This window comes from Peromyscus leucopus, chromosome 9, assembly GCF_004664715.2.
Source record: "Peromyscus leucopus breed LL Stock chromosome 9, UCI_PerLeu_2.1, whole genome shotgun sequence".
NCBI classification, from domain to species: domain Eukaryota; kingdom Metazoa; phylum Chordata; class Mammalia; order Rodentia; family Cricetidae; genus Peromyscus; species Peromyscus leucopus.
The window spans coordinates 3,027,925-3,046,662 of record NC_051070.1 but is presented as its reverse complement, the minus strand read 5'-3'; the positions used below and the strand labels follow the sequence as shown (position 1 = coordinate 3,046,662).

Below are 18,738 nucleotides of genomic sequence, written 5' to 3'. Positions count from 1 at the left end.
TTACATGGCATTCCATGTTCATCCACATCCAAAACACCCTGTAGAGACTAAACACTGGGCCTCCCATCCCCAAGGACACTGCCACACAGCTCTTTCTGTATTGCCACAGGGATTATACTGTTCACTAAAGTCTCTAATTTTGTTTTGCTCTGAGGAAACACGTTCTGTGAAGTCACTTACAGTCCTATGTAAAGAACAGTCCCAGGGACTGGGGCTGGAGACATGGCTCCACCGTTAAGTGGCTGTTCTTCCAGAGGAGCTACGTTTGATTCCCAACCTCCACACGGTGGATCACAGCCACCTGTAATTCCATTTCCAAGGGATTCGACACCCTCTTCTGGCCTCTGAGGGCACCCGGCATACCCATGTAAACAGGCACATATGCAGGCCAAACACCCATACACATTAAAAAACAAAAACAAAAACAAAAATGAGGGGGCTGGAGAGATGGCTCAGTGGTTAAGAGAGCTGGCTGCTCTTCCAGAGGTCCTGAGTTCAATTCCCAGCACCCACATGGTGGCTCACAACCATCTGTAATGAGATCTGGCACACAGACAGAACACTGTATACATAATAAATAAATAAATAAATAAATAAATAAATAAATAAATAAATAAATAGATAAATAAATAAATAAATAAATCTTTAAAAAAAAAACAAAACAAAAACAAAAATGAAACAAAACCACCAGAGGAAAAGCAACGGTTCTGGTGAGATCAGTATGGGGCGCCCTGACGACCAGGAGTCAGACTTCTAACACCACTGCTCCAGCGGTGGCGGGTCAGGGATGAGAGCTGATGAACCCGCATCACTGGGGTCAGGATGAACCTCAAGGTTCTCCATGTGATCAGACTCAAGGACCATGACCTCTAGAGTAGGGTTTTCGGCGTCGGCACTGTGTATACCAGGACAGATGATGCTCCCTATGGAGGCTGAGTGCCGGCAGCTCTGGCTTCCGTAGATGAAATGCCAGTTGCACACTCTTAGTTCCTGACAACAAAGAACGGCCTATAGAGACTGTTGGACATCTCCTCGGGGATCCTGTCAGTCCTGTTTGGGACCGCGGACCTTCCCTGATGTGGAGCCGTAGTTTCCTATGGCAGCAGCATGTGGGAAGTTATAGAAATGCAGGATTGCTGGTCTACAGAGCAAGTCTGCATTCTCCAGCGTACCAGGGTGATGAGCACCCACATTCAAGTCAGAGGCCCATTGGGCTAGAGAGGAATATGAGGTGAACATGGACATGTTTCAATCTTATACAAGGGCCCATAAGGAGAGCTCCTTTGAGTTATGTCATAAGTCAGCCGAGAAGATGAAGTAGGGGTCCCCACTGCCTCTCACTTACTTGAGACATTTGTTCAAGTGTCACAGTATCTCCAGGAAGATACACAGTCATGTTATTGTTTCCGATATTCAAGACCTTGATTTGGACTTGATTTCCTCCAGGGAAGACTGGCAGAGTTTTCTGAGAAAAAGAAAGGAAATCAACAGTGAGGACTCCTATGGATGATCACTATTACCCTAGCTCAGGAGTCACTTTCCTGACAGACACCTGGACAAGCCTACTGGTTACATTGGGCATGGTAATGGAAGGTTTTTTAGCCTTAAAAACAAAGGGGATTTTTTTTTTTTATATCCTCTAAGGTGGGTGAGCCTTGAGGGCTTTATAAAAGAAGCCAACCACAAAAGGATAAATGCTTCATGACTATGATCATGTGATCCCGGAGCAGAATCCTAGAGACAGACCATGGAACTGTGCCTGCCGGGGGGCCTTGGAGAGACAAATCAGGAAATCAGCTCCGAGTGTCACAGAGGTGCCGTTTGGGACGATGGGAAATTTCTGGAAGTTTGTGTGGTACGGGTTCCACAGCAAAGAGAAGTGTTTGGGGCTGCATGCTTAGACATGATTGAGATGGGAAATCTCACTTATGTATGTTCACTGCCATGAAGTGTGTGTGTGTGTGTGTGTGAGAGAGAGAGAGAGAGAGAGAGAGAGTCTCCCTTCTACTTTTGTGTATCACATACTCCTTGCCTCTGGAACTGAAGTCTTATCTCCAGGAGGCAGCATTGGGCTGGTTTAGAGAAAGTGCACCCAACAGGTATTAGGATTAGTTTAGGAATTGGCCCTTAGTAGATATATTAGAATCCAAAATGTGTTTTTCCATGAAGAGGATGGTGTATATTGAAGTGCCTGTCTGTGAATGATAAGCTTCTTCTCACCAAAGAGTGCAGAACAACTCCATGAACTCATCTCCCACTATGGAAACTGTATCATAGGCGGAAGCTGCTTATGCCGTCTTTCCAACCAATGAAGTCCGCCCATCGGTTCCAGGGCCTCCTGTGCCCTGCCATGCACAGTGCCCCCACCCCCAGCCTCCCTACTGTTTATGGGGAGATCTCCCTAGTCTCCTTTAGTCCTCCCAGCCCCGAAGGAAGCTCGGAGAGCCCAGGAGAACACACACATCAATTTCCACTTGTACAATTGCAGCCGCCACGAAGGCCATCGAAGCCAGGAACATCCCAACTGTCATCTTCTTCAGGGAGCTGGAGAGGACAAGAGGGAAGTGAACATCAGCCCTCCTCACCCAGACGAGCCAAGAGTGAGCCCCAAAGGATGAGCGGCGGCGTCGCCCATCCCAGCTGCTTCCCTGCAAAGACACTTTCAGGGTTGCCACTCTTTCAGGACTTTATTTATGTGTGTGCATTTGCCTATGTGAGTTATGTACATATGCATGTGAGCATGCTCTCGAGGCCAGAAGAAGATGTCAGATCCCCTGGAGCTGGAGTTACAGGCATTGTGAGCTGCTTCATGTGGATGCTGTGGTCCATGCGCTTGAGAAGTAAGCATTCTTAACTACTGAGCCATCTCTGAGTCCCTTTCTGTGGTTATTCGTGGCCAGAGCTAGTGAGAGCAAATAGAATCCTTGTTTGTATTATCACATTTAGAAATCCTATGTTCACAACTAAGATCTCTGTCATGTATATACATGATGAGAGCCTTGATTATCAGCTTTTTTCAGGCTTCTATTAATAGCATTTTGATTTATTTTAAAGAGCATTTTCAGAAATAATGCATACAAACAGTTCAGAGCCTACCTGGGCTGCACTGTGAGTTCAAGGCTAGCCTTGTCTCAAAATAGAAAGGAAAAAGAAGCCTGGGCTTCTGCCTCAGTAGAAGAACATTTGTCTAGCATGTGTGAAATTCCCTCGGTTCAATCCCGAGTACTGCAAAAATAAAATAAATAAATGTCCCATCCTTGAGGTCAGTGGTTCTCAAATTTCTAACACTGCAACCCTTTAATACAGTTCCTCATGTGGCAGTGACCCCCAGCCATAAAATTATTTGCATTGCTACTTCATAACTGTCATATTGCTGAGTCATCATAGGAATTGCTGTGCTCTCTGACGGCCTTAGGGAACCCCTGTGAAAGGGTTGTTCGACCCTCAAAGAGGTCGTGACCCCTAAGTTGAGAAATGCTGATCTAGGCAGACGCTTCTGGAAGCAGAGCAAAACTCTGAACCAATAGCATCTCAATCAACCCAAATTAAGCAGCTACCTACGTGAAATTGAGGCCACATTTTGCAATGAGAGGGTACACCACAGCATCCATAATGGGGACCATGATGACAATCAGGATGGCATTCACCGTCTGCAGAGGAAGTGGAGGGGGGCTGTTAGTGTTATCTCTATGAGCACTGGGGCCTGGAAAGTGACCTGAATATCTTCTCCTACCTGCATCTGGTCTGGCTGAATTTCAATGGCTCCCTAAAAAAGAAGAGGCAAAATATTACTGGAAAAAAATGCCATGAAAGGGAAGGAGAAAGGGGACCAAGGGACAAAAGAAGAGGTGACCAGAAAGGACTATGACAGGTAAACTTACCATCTTCCCACTCATGGTTGTTGCTTGCAGCGTCCATCTGGAGCCCTAAAAAATGAACACACGGATTGTGTCATGGGGGCATGTGGCTATTTAATGTGATAATCCACCATTGAACCTTCTAATCATGACTGAAATGTTATGGGATTCGAAGTTGTCATGAACAACCTGTTGGCCTCTTGGTTCCATCACAGTACTAGGAAGACAGAGACCAGTTGTATACCAACAGACCTCACTCTGCCCTGGGATGCATGAAGGGCCTGGGACGTAGCTATCCTCAGGGGACACATATGGTGATACTTTATTTGTACTGAAATGTGATTTTATTTGTATGTTAATAAATAAAGTTGCCTGGAAGTCAGAGCTAATAGCAAGCCATAGCAGAAGTCTGGCAGTGGTAGTACACGCCCTTAATCCCAATCACATGGCAGGCAGATCTCTGTGTGTTCACGGATACTCCCAGCATGGAGACACACGCCTTTAATCTCAATACCAACCATAGAAGACCCGAGGTCTGTACAGACAGGCAGTGACGAGGAGGTCATGTGATTGGGTTTAGAACCAATGAGAAGGCAGAATAGAAAGTCAATAAAAAGCACAAACACACAGGAAGTAAGTCTTTCTGAGGGGAAGGATGGCAGCGGCAGAGAAGGGTAAGAAAGGGTTTTAGTATCAGCTCTTAGCTACTGCTCTGACCTCTTGGGCTTTTAACTCTTCATTTGCTCTGTGTTTCTTATTTAATAAGACTGTTACTCTACAGACACAAAAGCACAAGGCTGCATGAAATACACGGTACAACCTCTCAGGGTGAATTCATGGGGCCACTGTGTTCTATGTGTGCTGGCGTCAGTATCTAGAACATTACAGTAGTCAAGAACCATCTTTTGAAAACCAGAGAGGGTGTTTAAATGCTTCTAACAAAGGCAGTGGTAACCTTAAATCTGGGCAGCCTAATTGCAGTTCATCTGTTTCTTATGGGATGTGATGATTTTTTTGTTTTTCTTGAGACAGGGTTTCTCCGTGTAGCTTTGGAGCCTGTCCTGGATCTCTCTCTTTGTAGACCAGGCTGGCCTCAAACTCACAGAGATCTGCCTGCCTCTGCCTCCCGAGTGCTGGGATTAAAGGCATGCGCCACCACTGCCCAGCAGATGTGATGATTTTTATGGCCAACTAAACACTCACTAGATCAATGGAAATCCATCAACTCCATGGGGAAGACATGGGGAGGGGCAGAGCTGCGCTGAGTTCTTAGTACGTACCAGTCACTGAGGGCCTTGTATGTAATGTCTAATGGGCCTCACAACAGAGGTGGGTGGTCAGGACAAACATGTTAGAAAGGGTTCTGAGTTCCGAGCCTAAGTCACCCAGCTGCCAGGGATGCCTGCCTTTCTAGTGCAAGTCTGATCCCAGTTGGCCTCTCACCTAATACTCGAGGTGGTTCCTTTGTTCTACCAGGATGCTCTCTACTTTGTGCTACAGAAGGAGATGTGTACATGCTCAAATGTTCTGCAGGGGTCCCCCACCCTTCCACTAGTCCTGTCTGTACAGTGACACATAGCTGTTCACAGTCTCTCGAAGAAACAGTGTCTCCTTGTCTGACTAGTGAGTATTGTGCACTGGGTTTTCTGACATGATTGTGTAGACCCCAATGTGTGTCCTACACATGGCCTCATATTCCATCTCTGTGCATATGGGAAACATTAACTGGAACCAGGCTATCATTACAACAATAAAGAAGAACATGGAGTTGAGAGGGATGTGGGGTGGACTGGGGGCAGCTGGAAGGAGGTAATGGTGTATGGATATGATCAAAGTACATTGTGTGAGTGTAGGACTGTTTCAACAATAAAAAAAGAAAGAACAAAGCCACAAGTCTAGTCTGGTCAGACACCTGCTTTAGGTAGGAGGATTTGGGTCCAGTCATTTACAACCCTGTATTCTGGCTCAAGTTTTCTATTTTAAAGTAGGAGAATTGCATCAAGCCCCTTTAAGTAGAACATTCCACACATCTCCTCAGAGGCAATACCTTTCTATCATACTGGGTCAGTAGAACAGACTCTGCCCTGGGTTCTGATTGGCAGGGGTCCCAGATGCTCTGAGGACATTTCCCCAGGGTTACTCTAGGTAAACAAACCTTATTTTCTCCATTGACTCACAGTAGACACGTGGATGGAACCTTTCAGGATATGTTTTAGCCAGTAAACTAAATATGATGCAACAATTAAATCAGCAAAATACGAAAAAGAAACCGGAATAGAATGTTTTTAGGAGCTGAACATGCAGTGTGGCCTGGTGAGCGGCCGCACTCACCACCTACTGATGAAACAAGAGACATTACCTGCTGATCAAACAAGGCCCAGAACATGGGGAGTGGAATGTACAGCGTCATCACCTTCATGACCATCTTAACTTGTGAGATGAGCCGCTCCTGGGGGTGGACAAATCAGCCAGAGTCAGCAGCAGTTGCGGCCCTGTTGCGAAGCTGGGACATTTGTATCTGGGGACAAGCTGGGAAGTGGTTGTTTAGTCTAAAGAACATGCCACAGGTTTAGCTAGGAAACCCGAACATTCTGAACAAGTGAAGCCACGAGGGAGAACAGCTGTTTAGGAGACCGGCCCCCAGAGCTTACTACATGCCAATCTCAAGGTTACCCCCCCCCCAGCTCTTCTCTGTTCAACGCAATGGAAGACGACCCAAGTGAACAGCTATGACAGGCTCCTGGTGGTCCATGATCAATGATAACCATTGCCTTAAGGTCTTTTTAAAGCAACGGTGCGTAGGTGTGCTCCACGTGCTGGCAAGTGCTAGGCAGACACGGTTGAGGGTGTCGCCCATGAAGCTAACACTCCGCATTGTGCCTTCTGGAGCAGCCAGGGCCACTGTGACAGGAATGGTACTTACGTCGTACTTCTCTTTAGCCCAGTCCAGCCAGTGCTCTCTCTTGGGAAATGTCTTGCTTCGGTGCCTAAATCTGTTTTTGATGGCAAACTGAAGGAAGGAAGGAAAATTAAATCTAAAAGAGAATCAACTATACCAGAAAACCACATTTCAGTGAATTCTCTTTTGATGGACAAACATGGGAGAAAAGAAGGCTCAGTTTAACGCATAGACACCAGGCGTAGACACTAGGCATAGACACCAGGCGTAGACACCAGGCGTAGACACCAGGCGTAGACACCAGGCATAGACACCAGGCGTAGACACCAGGCATAGACACTAGGCGTAGACACCAGGCGCAGACACTAGGCGTAGACACTAGGCACATTGACTGAAACATACAAGGGTCTCTTTCTAACCCAGATGCCTGTGTTGGGGCCCCATTGTCAGTAATTTACTCCCCAGCCTGTCTAGAAAAGCATGTTCAATAGAAATTAAATTCATGTGCACATTTGTATTAAGTTTTCTAATAGCCAATTAACAAGTAAAAACAAAATACATAAAAGTGCCCCCCACACACACACAGGGTTTCTCTGTGCAGCCCTGGCTGTCCTGGAACACAATCTGTAGACCAGGCTAGCCTTGGACTCGGACATATGCCTGCCTCTGCCTTCTTCATGACCCTTCATGCCTCTGCTGGGATTAAAGGTGTGCACCACCAATACCTGGCTCTATTTGGTAAGTTGTATAATGAAAAGACACCATGTACCCTAAAAAATCATCTGAAAGGGAAAAATCAAAACTTTGTTGAGCTTTTCTTCTTTTTTAGAATTGAACTTTGATTTAAAGGAGGAGGAAGGCAGAGGAAAGCTCTGGAGTGATTTAATGAGGGGAGAGGGGAGGAGAGGGGCGGGGCTGGGGAGGGGAGGGGAGGGGAGGGGAGAGGGCACTTACGCCGATGCACTTGGCCACTCTGCTCATGATGTTGCCCTGGGGCTGGACCTTCTTGTACATCCCACTGCCAAGGACAAACACAACTGCACAGGGCAGGGAGAGGCGTCACTGCCAGAGCTCGGGGCGGTCTGAAAGAGGCTCACTTACCTGCATCGTCCCCTTGTCCGGAAGCATGGGATTGCATACAGAATTGCTTCCCTGCCTCACGGGTGAAGAACTGCTGCTGATTATAGCAACCACCAGAGCCTCTGGGGAGCAGGATGCTTGTGCTGCCATATACAAATGCCACAGCCTAATGCTGTCTGTCAATCCCACCCCCAAAGGAGACTCCCAGCCACTCAGCATAGCTATTTGAACACAAGTCCTAGTTATTTAAAGGAGACCAAGGCACAGGAGCTTTTGCATGTCATAGGAATACATTATTCTACAAAGACAATAAATACAGCGCTAATATTTTTGGCTGCAATAGCAGGAGGGATTTTTTTCCTGCTCTTAATATTCAGGAGAAAGGGATTTAATCTGTTGAAAGGTTTACTTAATCATCAGTGGTGGAATCCCCACCCCTCCCACCCCCAGTTACTGTACAGAAGCAGGATTGTAATTAATTGTCTCTGCAGCTGCTTTGATAAAAATGAGAGAACCATTTCAATGGGGCTATTACTCTTTTGTGGAGCTTGTGAACAACAGGCATCTTGTGAAAATGGCCCACAAAGACAGCATTTCTGCAGGAGCTCCTACATTAGGCTTCCAGGTCACCCGATGCTACAACTTGATAACTGAAGAGCATTAATGGATCACTCGCTTCTCCTTGTTAAGGCCCTCGGGTCTCACCAGGCTCGTGATCTGGAGGTGTCCTGTATGGCTCATGCCCAGTGTCCTTACAAACGCGGGTGGTGATGGTTCCCAGCAGGCTGCGGCAGCTTTCCCCTCTGCCAGTCACCATTTTAACCTTTCAACTTTTGACAAACGGAAGCCTAACTCAAGCCCAGAACTTCCTGAAAGAGCTGTAGGTGCCTGTGGTCTTAATTCTTTCATACAAAGACATAGACTCTTTTTCTTAAGAATGACTTATACAGACTAAATGAGAATTTACCTGAAGTGCCTATTTCTATTCAGCATTGAGAGAAGCATACATTAGTCCTTTAGAAGACTATGGCCATCTTTGAAGAATTATCGGAGAAAAGAGATGTTGAAAAGGGGCAAGGAAAGTGATTACATAAAGGAAAAAACACAGTAAAACTATTTCAATATGAGAAAAAGAGGTGGAAAAAAAAGGTTCTATTTGATACCAGTAAGACCTGAAAACAAAACCCGGGGAAAAGGTGAAGAAGCCGTGGAGGTCTGAGGGACTGCTGGCAGGTTCTTCTCACACTAACTTTCAAAACAAATGCACATATGCAGAATCTAGATTCTGTCTGTCTGTCTATCTATCTATCTATCTATCTATCTATCTATCTATCTATCTATCTATCTATCTACCTACCTACCTACCTATCTATCTATCCATCCATCTATCTAGGGAGCAGCAAAAAGGATGAGGAAGGACTAGGATAGGTAATGGGGATGTGAACATGGAAAAGATACAAAGATACAATGATAGCTATGTATGAAAACATCATAATGAAACTTGCCATTCTGCATACTAGTTAAAAGTAATCTAAAAAAGAAATATAGCCACTGGTATAAAATACACATGTGCAAATAAATATAACTGCTATGAACATACATTCCTCCTAGCAGGAAGGAGGTCTAGTAGAAACCTTTGGGATAATGTCTAATGGGAACTTAGGTCCTAGCAGCAGTGTTCAACGGCCATTGAACCAGATTTCTTTACCCAAGCTGCAGCTGACTCACATTGGCAACAATAGACACTTTCAATCCTGAGCTAACTAAGCTAGCGACCCCATCACCTCCCCTCATCTGCTTGGATGGCCTCAAATCTAATGTCCAGATCAGCTGGTGCCTCTCCTCCTAAGCCCTTTTAGGACCCTAGTTCCCTCAGAATGTGGCCACTCCACTTTCTCCTCTCCTAGAGGGAGAGCATGCCAAACATCCAATGCAGGTCTTCACAATACATTTCATTGCAACTTGGTACGTGGACTTAAAACAATTAGCCATGATAATATGGGTCCTGCCCTGGGCATGGGCTTGTGTCAGTTCAGCTGATTACTACTCACTTAGGGAAACAGCCATGAGAGCCGCCGGAACCCCAAAGGCCAGTGGGTAACAAGCTTGTTGACTGTGGATTCCACATTGTTGAACTGAGGAGAAATAATGATGAAAAGGCATCAAGTTTTTTCCTAATGCGTATGTTGTTCCCATTTCTAAAAACCTTCCCTGATTACACCACGATGTTTTTGCTAATGTTCTGGACTTAGCTGTTTGCCTTAATGATGTCATTGCCAGCTGAGCAAACTGTCTCCATAGCTTGTTCTATGGATTTCATTTTTAAATTTTGATATTCATTTATTCTGTCTGTCTGTCTGTGTGTCTCTGTTTCCCTCTGTCTCTCCCTCTGTCTCTGTCTCTGTCTCTGTCTCTCTCTCTGTGTGTGTGTGTGTGTGTGTGTGTGTGTGTGTGTGAGAGAGAGAGAGAGAGAGAGAGAGAGAGAGAGAGAGAGAGAGAGATGGAGTATATCTAGAGGTCAAAAGACAACTTGCAGGATTCCATTCTCTCCTTCCCCTGTGTGGGTCTAGGACTCAAACTCAGGTTGTCAGGACTCACAGCCAGCACCTTTCCTTGCTTAGCTACCTCACCCGCCCCTTGTCTGTGAATTTTATAACTAGTGGAGACAAATGTGGCCTGGGCGTTCTAACTCGAATACGTGGGACTCAGTGAATTAAGGCAAATGCACTACCATTCAATACTGTGAGTGTCCTGTCAGTGTGGCAGCTACGAGCTGGGAGGGGCCAGACAGCGACTGTTTTGGGGTTCACTTAGCTTTGGTCACAACTCCTGGACCCTCCCTCCACAGGGGACGCAGTCAGAGCTAAATGATGGCTGTATGCAGGTTCCTGGATGTGACCTGCAGTTTGCCACCTCTGACTGAGGGCAGAGATTGGAGACCCTCAGACTGGTGGGGAAAAGCATTAAGGCTTTGTAAAGGCAACAGAGGACTCCCACAAACACTTTCAGGGGGATGTTGGAGCCTTCTGGAAGGATTGGATCCAACAGGAATTCTGGTCTTATCTTAAAGTATATGTTTCAAAATCCTGTAGTGGGAAGTGGAGTTGGGTAAGTGTTCCCACTCATGACTGTACACCTGGTCCCGTTCCTGACAATGCAGAAGGCCCTGGCCCTCAAGCACTGTCAACCAAATCCTTGTCTGAGGGGTTGTGGTTCCCCAGATTGTCACTAATGAAGTGGTAGGAACCTTGTCACATGTTCAGTTTATTATGTGTGTGCAGTCACGACTTTACTTTAAGAAGTTACACTGTTGACACATTCTGTAATTCAAACATTCATTGTACATTCTTCCAAAGAACCAGGAAGTAGGAGAGGAGGCGAGGGAACATAATTCACGAATAAAAACCAAATTCAGAGGGGCTTAAGTTCCTGGCATCTTCAAACCATGACCCTAATTTCACAATTTAGCCAGATTCAGCCGAAGGCGCTGCAGCTTTGTTAGTCTGTCCAAATAACGGAAAACCTTCCATTCTGCATGGAAACTTCACAAGCTCTAAGTGGAGTGTGAACAAACACAAGAGACTGGGTTGTGTTGAGAGTTACTGATACTCCTCTCTGGTATTTCTCTGGTTTGGGAAATTTGTTTTAAAAGATTTATTTACTTATTATGTATACAGCATGTATGACTGCAGGCCAGAAGAGGGCACCAGATCTCATTACAGATGGTTGTGAGCCACCATGTGGTTGCTGGGAATTGAACTCAGGACCTCTGGAAGAGCAGTCAGTGCTCTTAACCTCTGAGCCATCTCTCCAGCCCTGGGGAATTTCTTTTTACATGCCCTGGTTCTGTGAGGCAGGGTCTCACTGTAGAGCGTAGGCTAGCCTCAAACTTATAGCTTCCTGCTTCCACTTTTCAAGCGCTGGGATTAGAAGCATAAGCCACTTCTCACACTTCTGAGTATTTCTTTTGGAAACCAAAGGACAAACCTTGCCCATTAAGTTCTTCCCAACTCACAGAAACACCACCACAGGGGAGTAAAGAGCAAAGAGCCAAAAGTCTACTATAGCCTGCCCTACGTCTTCTCAAACATTGCTGTGGACAATATCTTTCCCCATGTAAAATGTCTAATATTAGAAAATCAATGGTGTGAGAAGGGGGTGACTTGGAGTCTCCAGTGGTCCTCGAATAAGGAAGTCAAGAGAGACTAGAAGCAGGTAAAGTGTAGAAGAAAGTTTACAGTTTAGATTTTGATAAATATCCCAGCATGTGTGGTAGCTTGGCCATTAAAGGAAAAAGGGACAAAATAAAACCAAGACAAGGACTTAACCTTTGTTTTGAGACAGGGTCTCACTCTGGCTGGGCCAGAGCTCTCTGTATAGACCAGATTAGCCTCCAACTCACAGGGATCCACCTGCTTCTGCCTCCCCAGTGTTAGGATTAAAAGTGTGTGCCACCACACCTGGAAGACTTGGCCTTTTTACCCGACTTTCTCGTAATTAGAAAGAGAAAACCCAAGTTCTTTCTAGATGGTTCTTACCCCTAAGTATGGGAGTGATAATCGTGGAGAGCAGGCTTCCAGCATTGATGGCCAAATAAAAGATGGAAAAGAATTGGTTTCTCTGTTTTTCCTGTCATAGAACAAAGTTAGATTATGGCATTTGTTGGGAATCATGGGAGATGATGAAGCTGGGAGCTGAGCTCACCTCTGACTTAGTTCGGTTAGCATCTTACTTTCAAGTATCTTAAAAGAGAGCGGAACAGAGATCAGACTCGTTCCAGCCCTGTGGTCACTAGGGACTGTGTCAGTCATGAATGGGGCTCCTGGAGTTCACGTTCTTACCTGGCCCTCTTCAAACTGATCGCCACCAAATGCAGACACACAGGGCTTGATTCCTCCTGTACCAAAGGCTATCAGGACCAGGCCGATCATGGACAGTGCTCTGGGAAAGGAGCAGTTTAAGGGCAAGGTGACAGGTCCTCAGAGGAAGGAGCCTCCCCCATTGTCTCCCTACAAGGCCAGGTGCAGCAGCAATCACATAGAGGTTCAGTCTCATTGAGAAGGGAATGCACCAGAACAGAGGCTGTGAGCGTTGAACAAAAACAACACCATCTTTGTCTAATCATTTATCACCCATGAAACTGAAAATAGCTTAAAATCTGAACAAAGATTTATATATGGACTTTAGGGTAGCCTTATCATTTTTAATAAAAGAATGAGTGCATGAAATATTAGTTAAGGGGCTGAGGGCATAGCTCAGTGGTAGAGTAAATGCTTAGTATACACAGTTTAGTTCTCAGCACACATGCAGACAAAAATTCCAATCGAACAAGCCTAAGTCTTGTGTCAATCAAAATGGAGTCATAATGACATTGGCAACATGATTTAATTGCAAAGCAGACCTCTGGCTAGGAACTATGAGCTTCTCTGTTTGCTTACAGTGGAGAGGCTGGAAAGAACAGAACTAATGGCATATATGTTGTGGGACTAAGGACTATTTATTTTAATTTTATTTTTGTTATTTTCCAGGTTATCTGTAAGCATTTTACCTCCTGAATTAAAAAGAATCATGGGGCAGCAGGCAGAATTAAGACAAAGTATAATAGCGCGTGTATGAAAATGCCACCACAGTGCTCATTACTTTGTATGCTGACCTAGACATTGTCTGAAAGGGGAAACCATAGCGTTTGTGATTTTAGAGTCTTGCTAGGAGCGAGGCACGGTAAGCCTCAGCTTCTGTAAAAAGTATCCTCTTGGCTGCCAGTGTTGCTTAAACTATTTAAACATTACATGGGCGAGGTCTCTCTTTGATATGGGGTTCTTCATTTTGGCTGTATTGGCTGGCCAGTAAGCCCCCAGGGTCTGTCTGTCTGTCTGTCTGTCTCTGCTCCCCCAGATGCATGCTGCCATGCCCACTTTTTTGGGTCTGGGGGTCTGAGCTCAGGTTCCCAGGCTTGCATGGCGAACACTTTACCCCCTGAACCATCTCTCCAGTCCTGGCCCCCCTCCATGTGTAGTGGGGGCCTCTCCAGGGTGACCTGGCTGTTTTGTGGGAGAGCCTGGCTCAGAGCTGGTAGTCTGTGCTGCCCACTGTGTCCATGCCCTCACCAACACTGCCCTCTCTGGGCCCAAGCGTCAGGCACGGATGACTGTCCTCTGGGCGCAAATGTGTTCAACAGGAAAGTCAGAGACGTGGGCATTAGAGCTACTAACTTAAATGTCAGTCATCTTTACAGCCCACGAGATGGCTTACCCCTACACTAGGAAGCCGAACTACAAACAGGGAACAAAATCAGTCTTTAAACCTTTAAAAAGATCTTGGAGTTCTACAAAGGCTTTGAATGTGAAAAGAAAGTTTGGATATTTTAAAGAGATTTTTGAACTTTTTTTTTTTTTTTTTTTTTTGAGACAAGATCTCACTATGTAGCTCTGACTGTCCTGGAACTCATTATGTAGGCCAGGCTGGCCTCGAACTCACAGAGATCTGCCCGCCTCTGCTGCCGAGTGCTGAGATTAAGGGTGTGCACCACCACACCTGGCCAGAGACTGAACTTTTTTTTTTTTTTTTTTTTTTTTGGTTTTTCGAGACAGGGTTTCTCTGTGTAGAGACTGAACTTTTAAGAGTTTACATTTTTAAAGACTGAGGGACTTTGAAATTTTGGAATATTTTATATTGTAATGTTCATATGAATGTGTGATCTTGGGGATGAATATGGAAGGGGAGGTTGTGGCTTAACAGTGATGTGTTTCTGTGTCAAGTTCACAAGCGATCAGCTGTGTCACATAGTTTTATGTCAACTTGACACAAGCTGGAGTCATCAGGAAGGAGGGAGTCTCAATTGAGGCAATGCCTCTATAAGATCGGGTGCAGGCAAGCCTGAAGGACATTTCCTCAATTAGTGATTGATGGGGGAGGGCCCAGCCCACTGTGGGTGGTGCTATCCCTGGGCAGGTAGTCCTGAAATATATATATGAAAGCAGGCTGAGTGAGCCATGGGAGCAAGCTGTAAGCAGCACCCTCCATGGCTTCTGCATCAGCTCCTGCCTCCAGGTTCCTGCCTTGTTAGAGTTCCTGCCCTGACTTCCTTCTGTGATGAACAGTGATGTGGAAATGTAAGCTGAATAAACCCTTTCCTCCCCAAGTTGCTTTGATCCTGGTGTTTCATCAGCAATAGAAGCCCTAAGAGAACAGTGATGCACACATATGATCCAGCACATGGGAGGCTGATGCTGTGTTAAAAGACAGAAAGCAAACAAGCAACCTTTGTAACTAGTCTACTGAGTCAGACTGCAGGGAAGGAGACTAACTCCAACAAGAATAAACCTTGCTGTCAAGAGTTCAGAGCAGATGACTAGGACAATGTCTGTTATCAAACTACTCAAAAATAACCTGTGTAGTTACAGGGAGAAACTAAAGGTCTTGGATAGTGAGGAAAGTTGGTGGTGTTGAGGGCCAAGGTCTATGGGAGCTATGTCCCTCTAAGAAAGACAAGACGAGCATGACCATACACCATGACCATACACCAAATGGGATGTCTCAACTCACGTCAAAGCGAGCAGACATTAGGGTGGTGGCATCCTGAGGACTCAACTCTCAGTCCATTGAACTGCCTTTTGTGCATTACTGACTAGGGAGGCAAAACCTCTCTGCGTTCTTGGAGACATTCAAGGAACAAGGTAAATCATCAGAGTATCAGATAAGCAAGCAGTGAAGGGGCGGGGCAGCAGAGGGGGCGGGGCATCAGAGGGGAGGGGCACCAGGGGCGGGGCAGCAGAGGGGGCGGGGCAGCAGTGGCCAAGGACTCACACATGCACTGGAAGGATGTCAGGAGTGCCATCATGGTTGTGGTCCGTGAGGTCATTAATTGAGCTCACTGAGATGACCGCCTGTCCAATAGTGTAGATGATGGATAATGAAATAATTGTCCTGCGTTTAGAAAGGGTAAGAAAGTCCCAGTTAATTGCACAGTAGCTGTCCTTTTTCATTTTCCTTCCTGCAAAACTTCAAAGGGTCCTGTCATGGACCCACCCGTTTTTTTCAAAACTGGGTAAAAATATGAATTCTCAGGAGGGGAGAGCAAGGGGCATAGAGTGAAATTTTGGCTAGAGCCCAGAAGGGGAAGCCCCACCTCTAATTCCCCTCCACTTCAGCCTCTGCTACCACAGAAATTAGTGTTTATAGCTTTGGACAATACGACTTACTAATCCTGGCAGCACTGAGTGGACTCAAGGGTTAAAACAACCAAACATGGCGTCGGGAAGGAATAAGTGGTGGGCTAAGAGAGGAACTGGATGGAAAGAATTCAAGGTGAACTTGATCAAAAAACATTACATACATCTGTGGGACTTTCAAACAATTACAAAAAGAGTTTCTAGTCTTGTGCCTGGTAAGAAGACAAGACCAACTTGACACACTTCTTTAAAGAGAATGCCTGTTCTTGCTCCTGCCTATGGAGAACATCTTCCTTCTCTCTAAAGTCCCAGGAAGCTTTTCCTGGTAGTGCCCCATGAGACGTCCTCTGGCTAGGTGAGTGCTCACAGCAGTTTTCCCTCCGCCACGCCACATGAGCCTGCAGCAGCAAGGCCTGAGCATCGGGCAGCCTTTGTTTTCCCAGCTCGGAACGCCAAGTCTCACCAGTGATAGCAGGGTCTTTGCCACTATTTCAAAATGATACAGTTTGGTTGTGGCTGGGCACAAAAGTAAACAATGACAAATCTACAACCTTCTTGATTCCCAGTGCTGTGCTAAGAATATGATATTAAGCAGAAACAAGGCCGCAGATGTCCTACAAGTTTCTTTCCTTGAGTCTTCCTCCCGCCTAGCCTATCATCCCAAATCACAAAGCTCACAAATTGTGTGATGAGAAAGTCCCGATCACTCACTTGAACTTCCCCAGCCAGGAGTCTGCGATCAGAGCTCCGAGAATTGGAGTCAGGTAGCACAGGGCAGCGAATGTGTGGTAGATGGCCGTGGACAGATCGTCGTCCCAGCCAATGAAGTTTCTGAAGTACAGGACCAGGAGTGCTTTCCGCGGGGGCAGGTGGAAGAGAGAAACCGAGTTAGGGCTGGCTAAGGGAACACACGCTCTTACAGAAGGGCGAGGTGAGCCCGATACTTACCTCGCATCCCATAGTAGGAGAATCTTTCACAGAATTCATTGACCACGATGAAGAAGATGCTCAAGGGGTAACCAAAGCAGCTCTGACAAAAAGGAAAATAACATCCAGATGTGCTCACACACCAGCACTGGAGGCTGGACAGAGATCCACCACACTTCATCAATTCTCAGCTCTATTCTGACCCAGAATCTTGAATTTTGTGATTTTTATAGCCTATGTTAGTCATCCCCACACAGAGACTGCAATGAAGTAAATTAACTAGCATGAGCAGGAAATAAACATTTCCTAAGGCGAGGGCCTCTTATGCAGAACTCAGGACCATCCCCTATGGCCTGAGCAAAGCATGTGTCGAGTGAATAAAGCGCATTTGTGGCCGCTGAGGAACAAAACACTGTACAACTTCCATGACAGAGACACAGGAGAAGGACAAAGGATACTCACCCGTGACTTGGGTGTCCCTAAAAGAAAAACAAAACACCAATGTTAAATTCACATCCGACTCAGCTCCCCTGGCTTCTCATAACAATTAGCTTTGGCGTTCTTTGGGATCCCAAGCCTCGACTTTCACATTTCATCTGCAGTGAGGACTGATCTCCTCAGGCAATGCTTGTGGGCATTCAGGAGTGAGAAGCAGCGCTCAGAAAATCATGCCCAAACCATTCCCTCCTCAAACACCTCAAGGGCTGCCTCTTATAAAATCCGGACAGTGTTCTTCACTACCTCACGGGGCATCAGGGTCCTCTGGGGTTAAACCGCCGAGGTATACGTGCTTTGGGGTGCCTAATCCAGAGTGAGGATTCAGTCACTCCTTCCCGCTCCTAACCCTGCCCCCCTCCAGCCCTTCTCCACGCAAAGACCCCGTGATATCCGCTGTTCGTTCACGGCACATGTTGTGTGCTCTCACTTCATGCCATGGGAGACGGCAGCCTGTTGCTGGGTGCCTACCTCCTTTCACATACACCTCTCCACTCGACTTTCAGCATTGGCGCTCACACACGGTGTGCTGTAATGATGGGTCATTCATACGTAGTCTTGCCTCCCCTCTAGACTGAGTCTCTCAATGGAAGAAGCATGCTACCCATCTTAACATCCCTATCTCTTTTACAGTACAGACAGTGAGCCAGGCTATTGTTAGAAGTTGGTGAAAACAACAAGGCATGAGAACTCAAACCTAAGATCTGAGGAGCACCTTCAGCCCCATGGCCTCAGAGGCAGAGACCTCTGCTCCTCTGTCTCCCTCCTCTGAATTTTGGGGTGTTCTACACCCTTGTCTCTGGTCTTCACTAAATCTTCTGCTCCCTATACCTACACATTGCTCCATACTTATCACTATCTGTCACCACTGTGTCCCTTTTTAGGGGGGAAACCCACCCTCTTCCTGTTTCCCAGCCCTCATTGGTCTCATCTTAGAGTTCTCTGCGGCTAGGGCTCCTGAGGCATTCCTGCCTCTGTTAGGAGTCAACAGCTCAGCAGTGGTGAGTTACAGACCCATCTGTTCCTGAGACTCTCCGGGGCTGGTGAGAACAGAACTGCTGGGCTGCTCAGAGCTGCTGACTCTGTAGGTCTGGCAGACACACGTGACTGCATTTTCTAACCAGTCGCCAGTGGTCGCATGCTTTGAAAACTGCTGCACTGGAGGATTATGAGTAATCCTTGAGCGCCAGTTGTGGCCCCTGCGCCCATCCTGCAGCAGAGCGAACTCAGGAGAGAGCTCGGCTAGAACCCACATTGGTCACTGTGCCTTGTATTAAGATGTCGGGAGAATCTGGCTCTCAAACAAGCT

The 18,738-nt window shown here is 46.3% G+C and overlaps 1 protein-coding gene across 1 annotated transcript in view; it reads right to left on the bottom strand.

Moving 5' to 3' along the window:
• Slc15a1 (solute carrier family 15 member 1) overlaps positions 1 to 18,738 on the bottom strand; it is a 44,637-nt gene that overhangs the window by 12,445 nt on the left and 13,454 nt on the right. The window contains exons 2-16 of the mRNA XM_037208316.1: positions 17,397 to 17,413; positions 16,956 to 17,037; positions 16,719 to 16,860; positions 15,643 to 15,762; positions 12,678 to 12,777; positions 12,375 to 12,465; positions 9,888 to 9,971; positions 7,711 to 7,793; positions 6,781 to 6,867; positions 6,217 to 6,306; positions 3,882 to 3,926; positions 3,734 to 3,766; positions 3,562 to 3,650; positions 2,463 to 2,544; positions 1,346 to 1,465 (exon numbers count right to left, since the gene is read on the bottom strand). Coding sequence (XP_037064211.1) covers positions 1,346 to 1,465; positions 2,463 to 2,544; positions 3,562 to 3,650; positions 3,734 to 3,766; positions 3,882 to 3,926; positions 6,217 to 6,306; positions 6,781 to 6,867; positions 7,711 to 7,793; positions 9,888 to 9,971; positions 12,375 to 12,465; positions 12,678 to 12,777; positions 15,643 to 15,762; positions 16,719 to 16,860; positions 16,956 to 17,037; positions 17,397 to 17,413 — 1,265 coding nt within the window. The remainder of the gene's footprint in view (positions 1 to 1,345; positions 1,466 to 2,462; positions 2,545 to 3,561; positions 3,651 to 3,733; positions 3,767 to 3,881; positions 3,927 to 6,216; positions 6,307 to 6,780; positions 6,868 to 7,710; positions 7,794 to 9,887; positions 9,972 to 12,374; positions 12,466 to 12,677; positions 12,778 to 15,642; positions 15,763 to 16,718; positions 16,861 to 16,955; positions 17,038 to 17,396; positions 17,414 to 18,738) is intronic.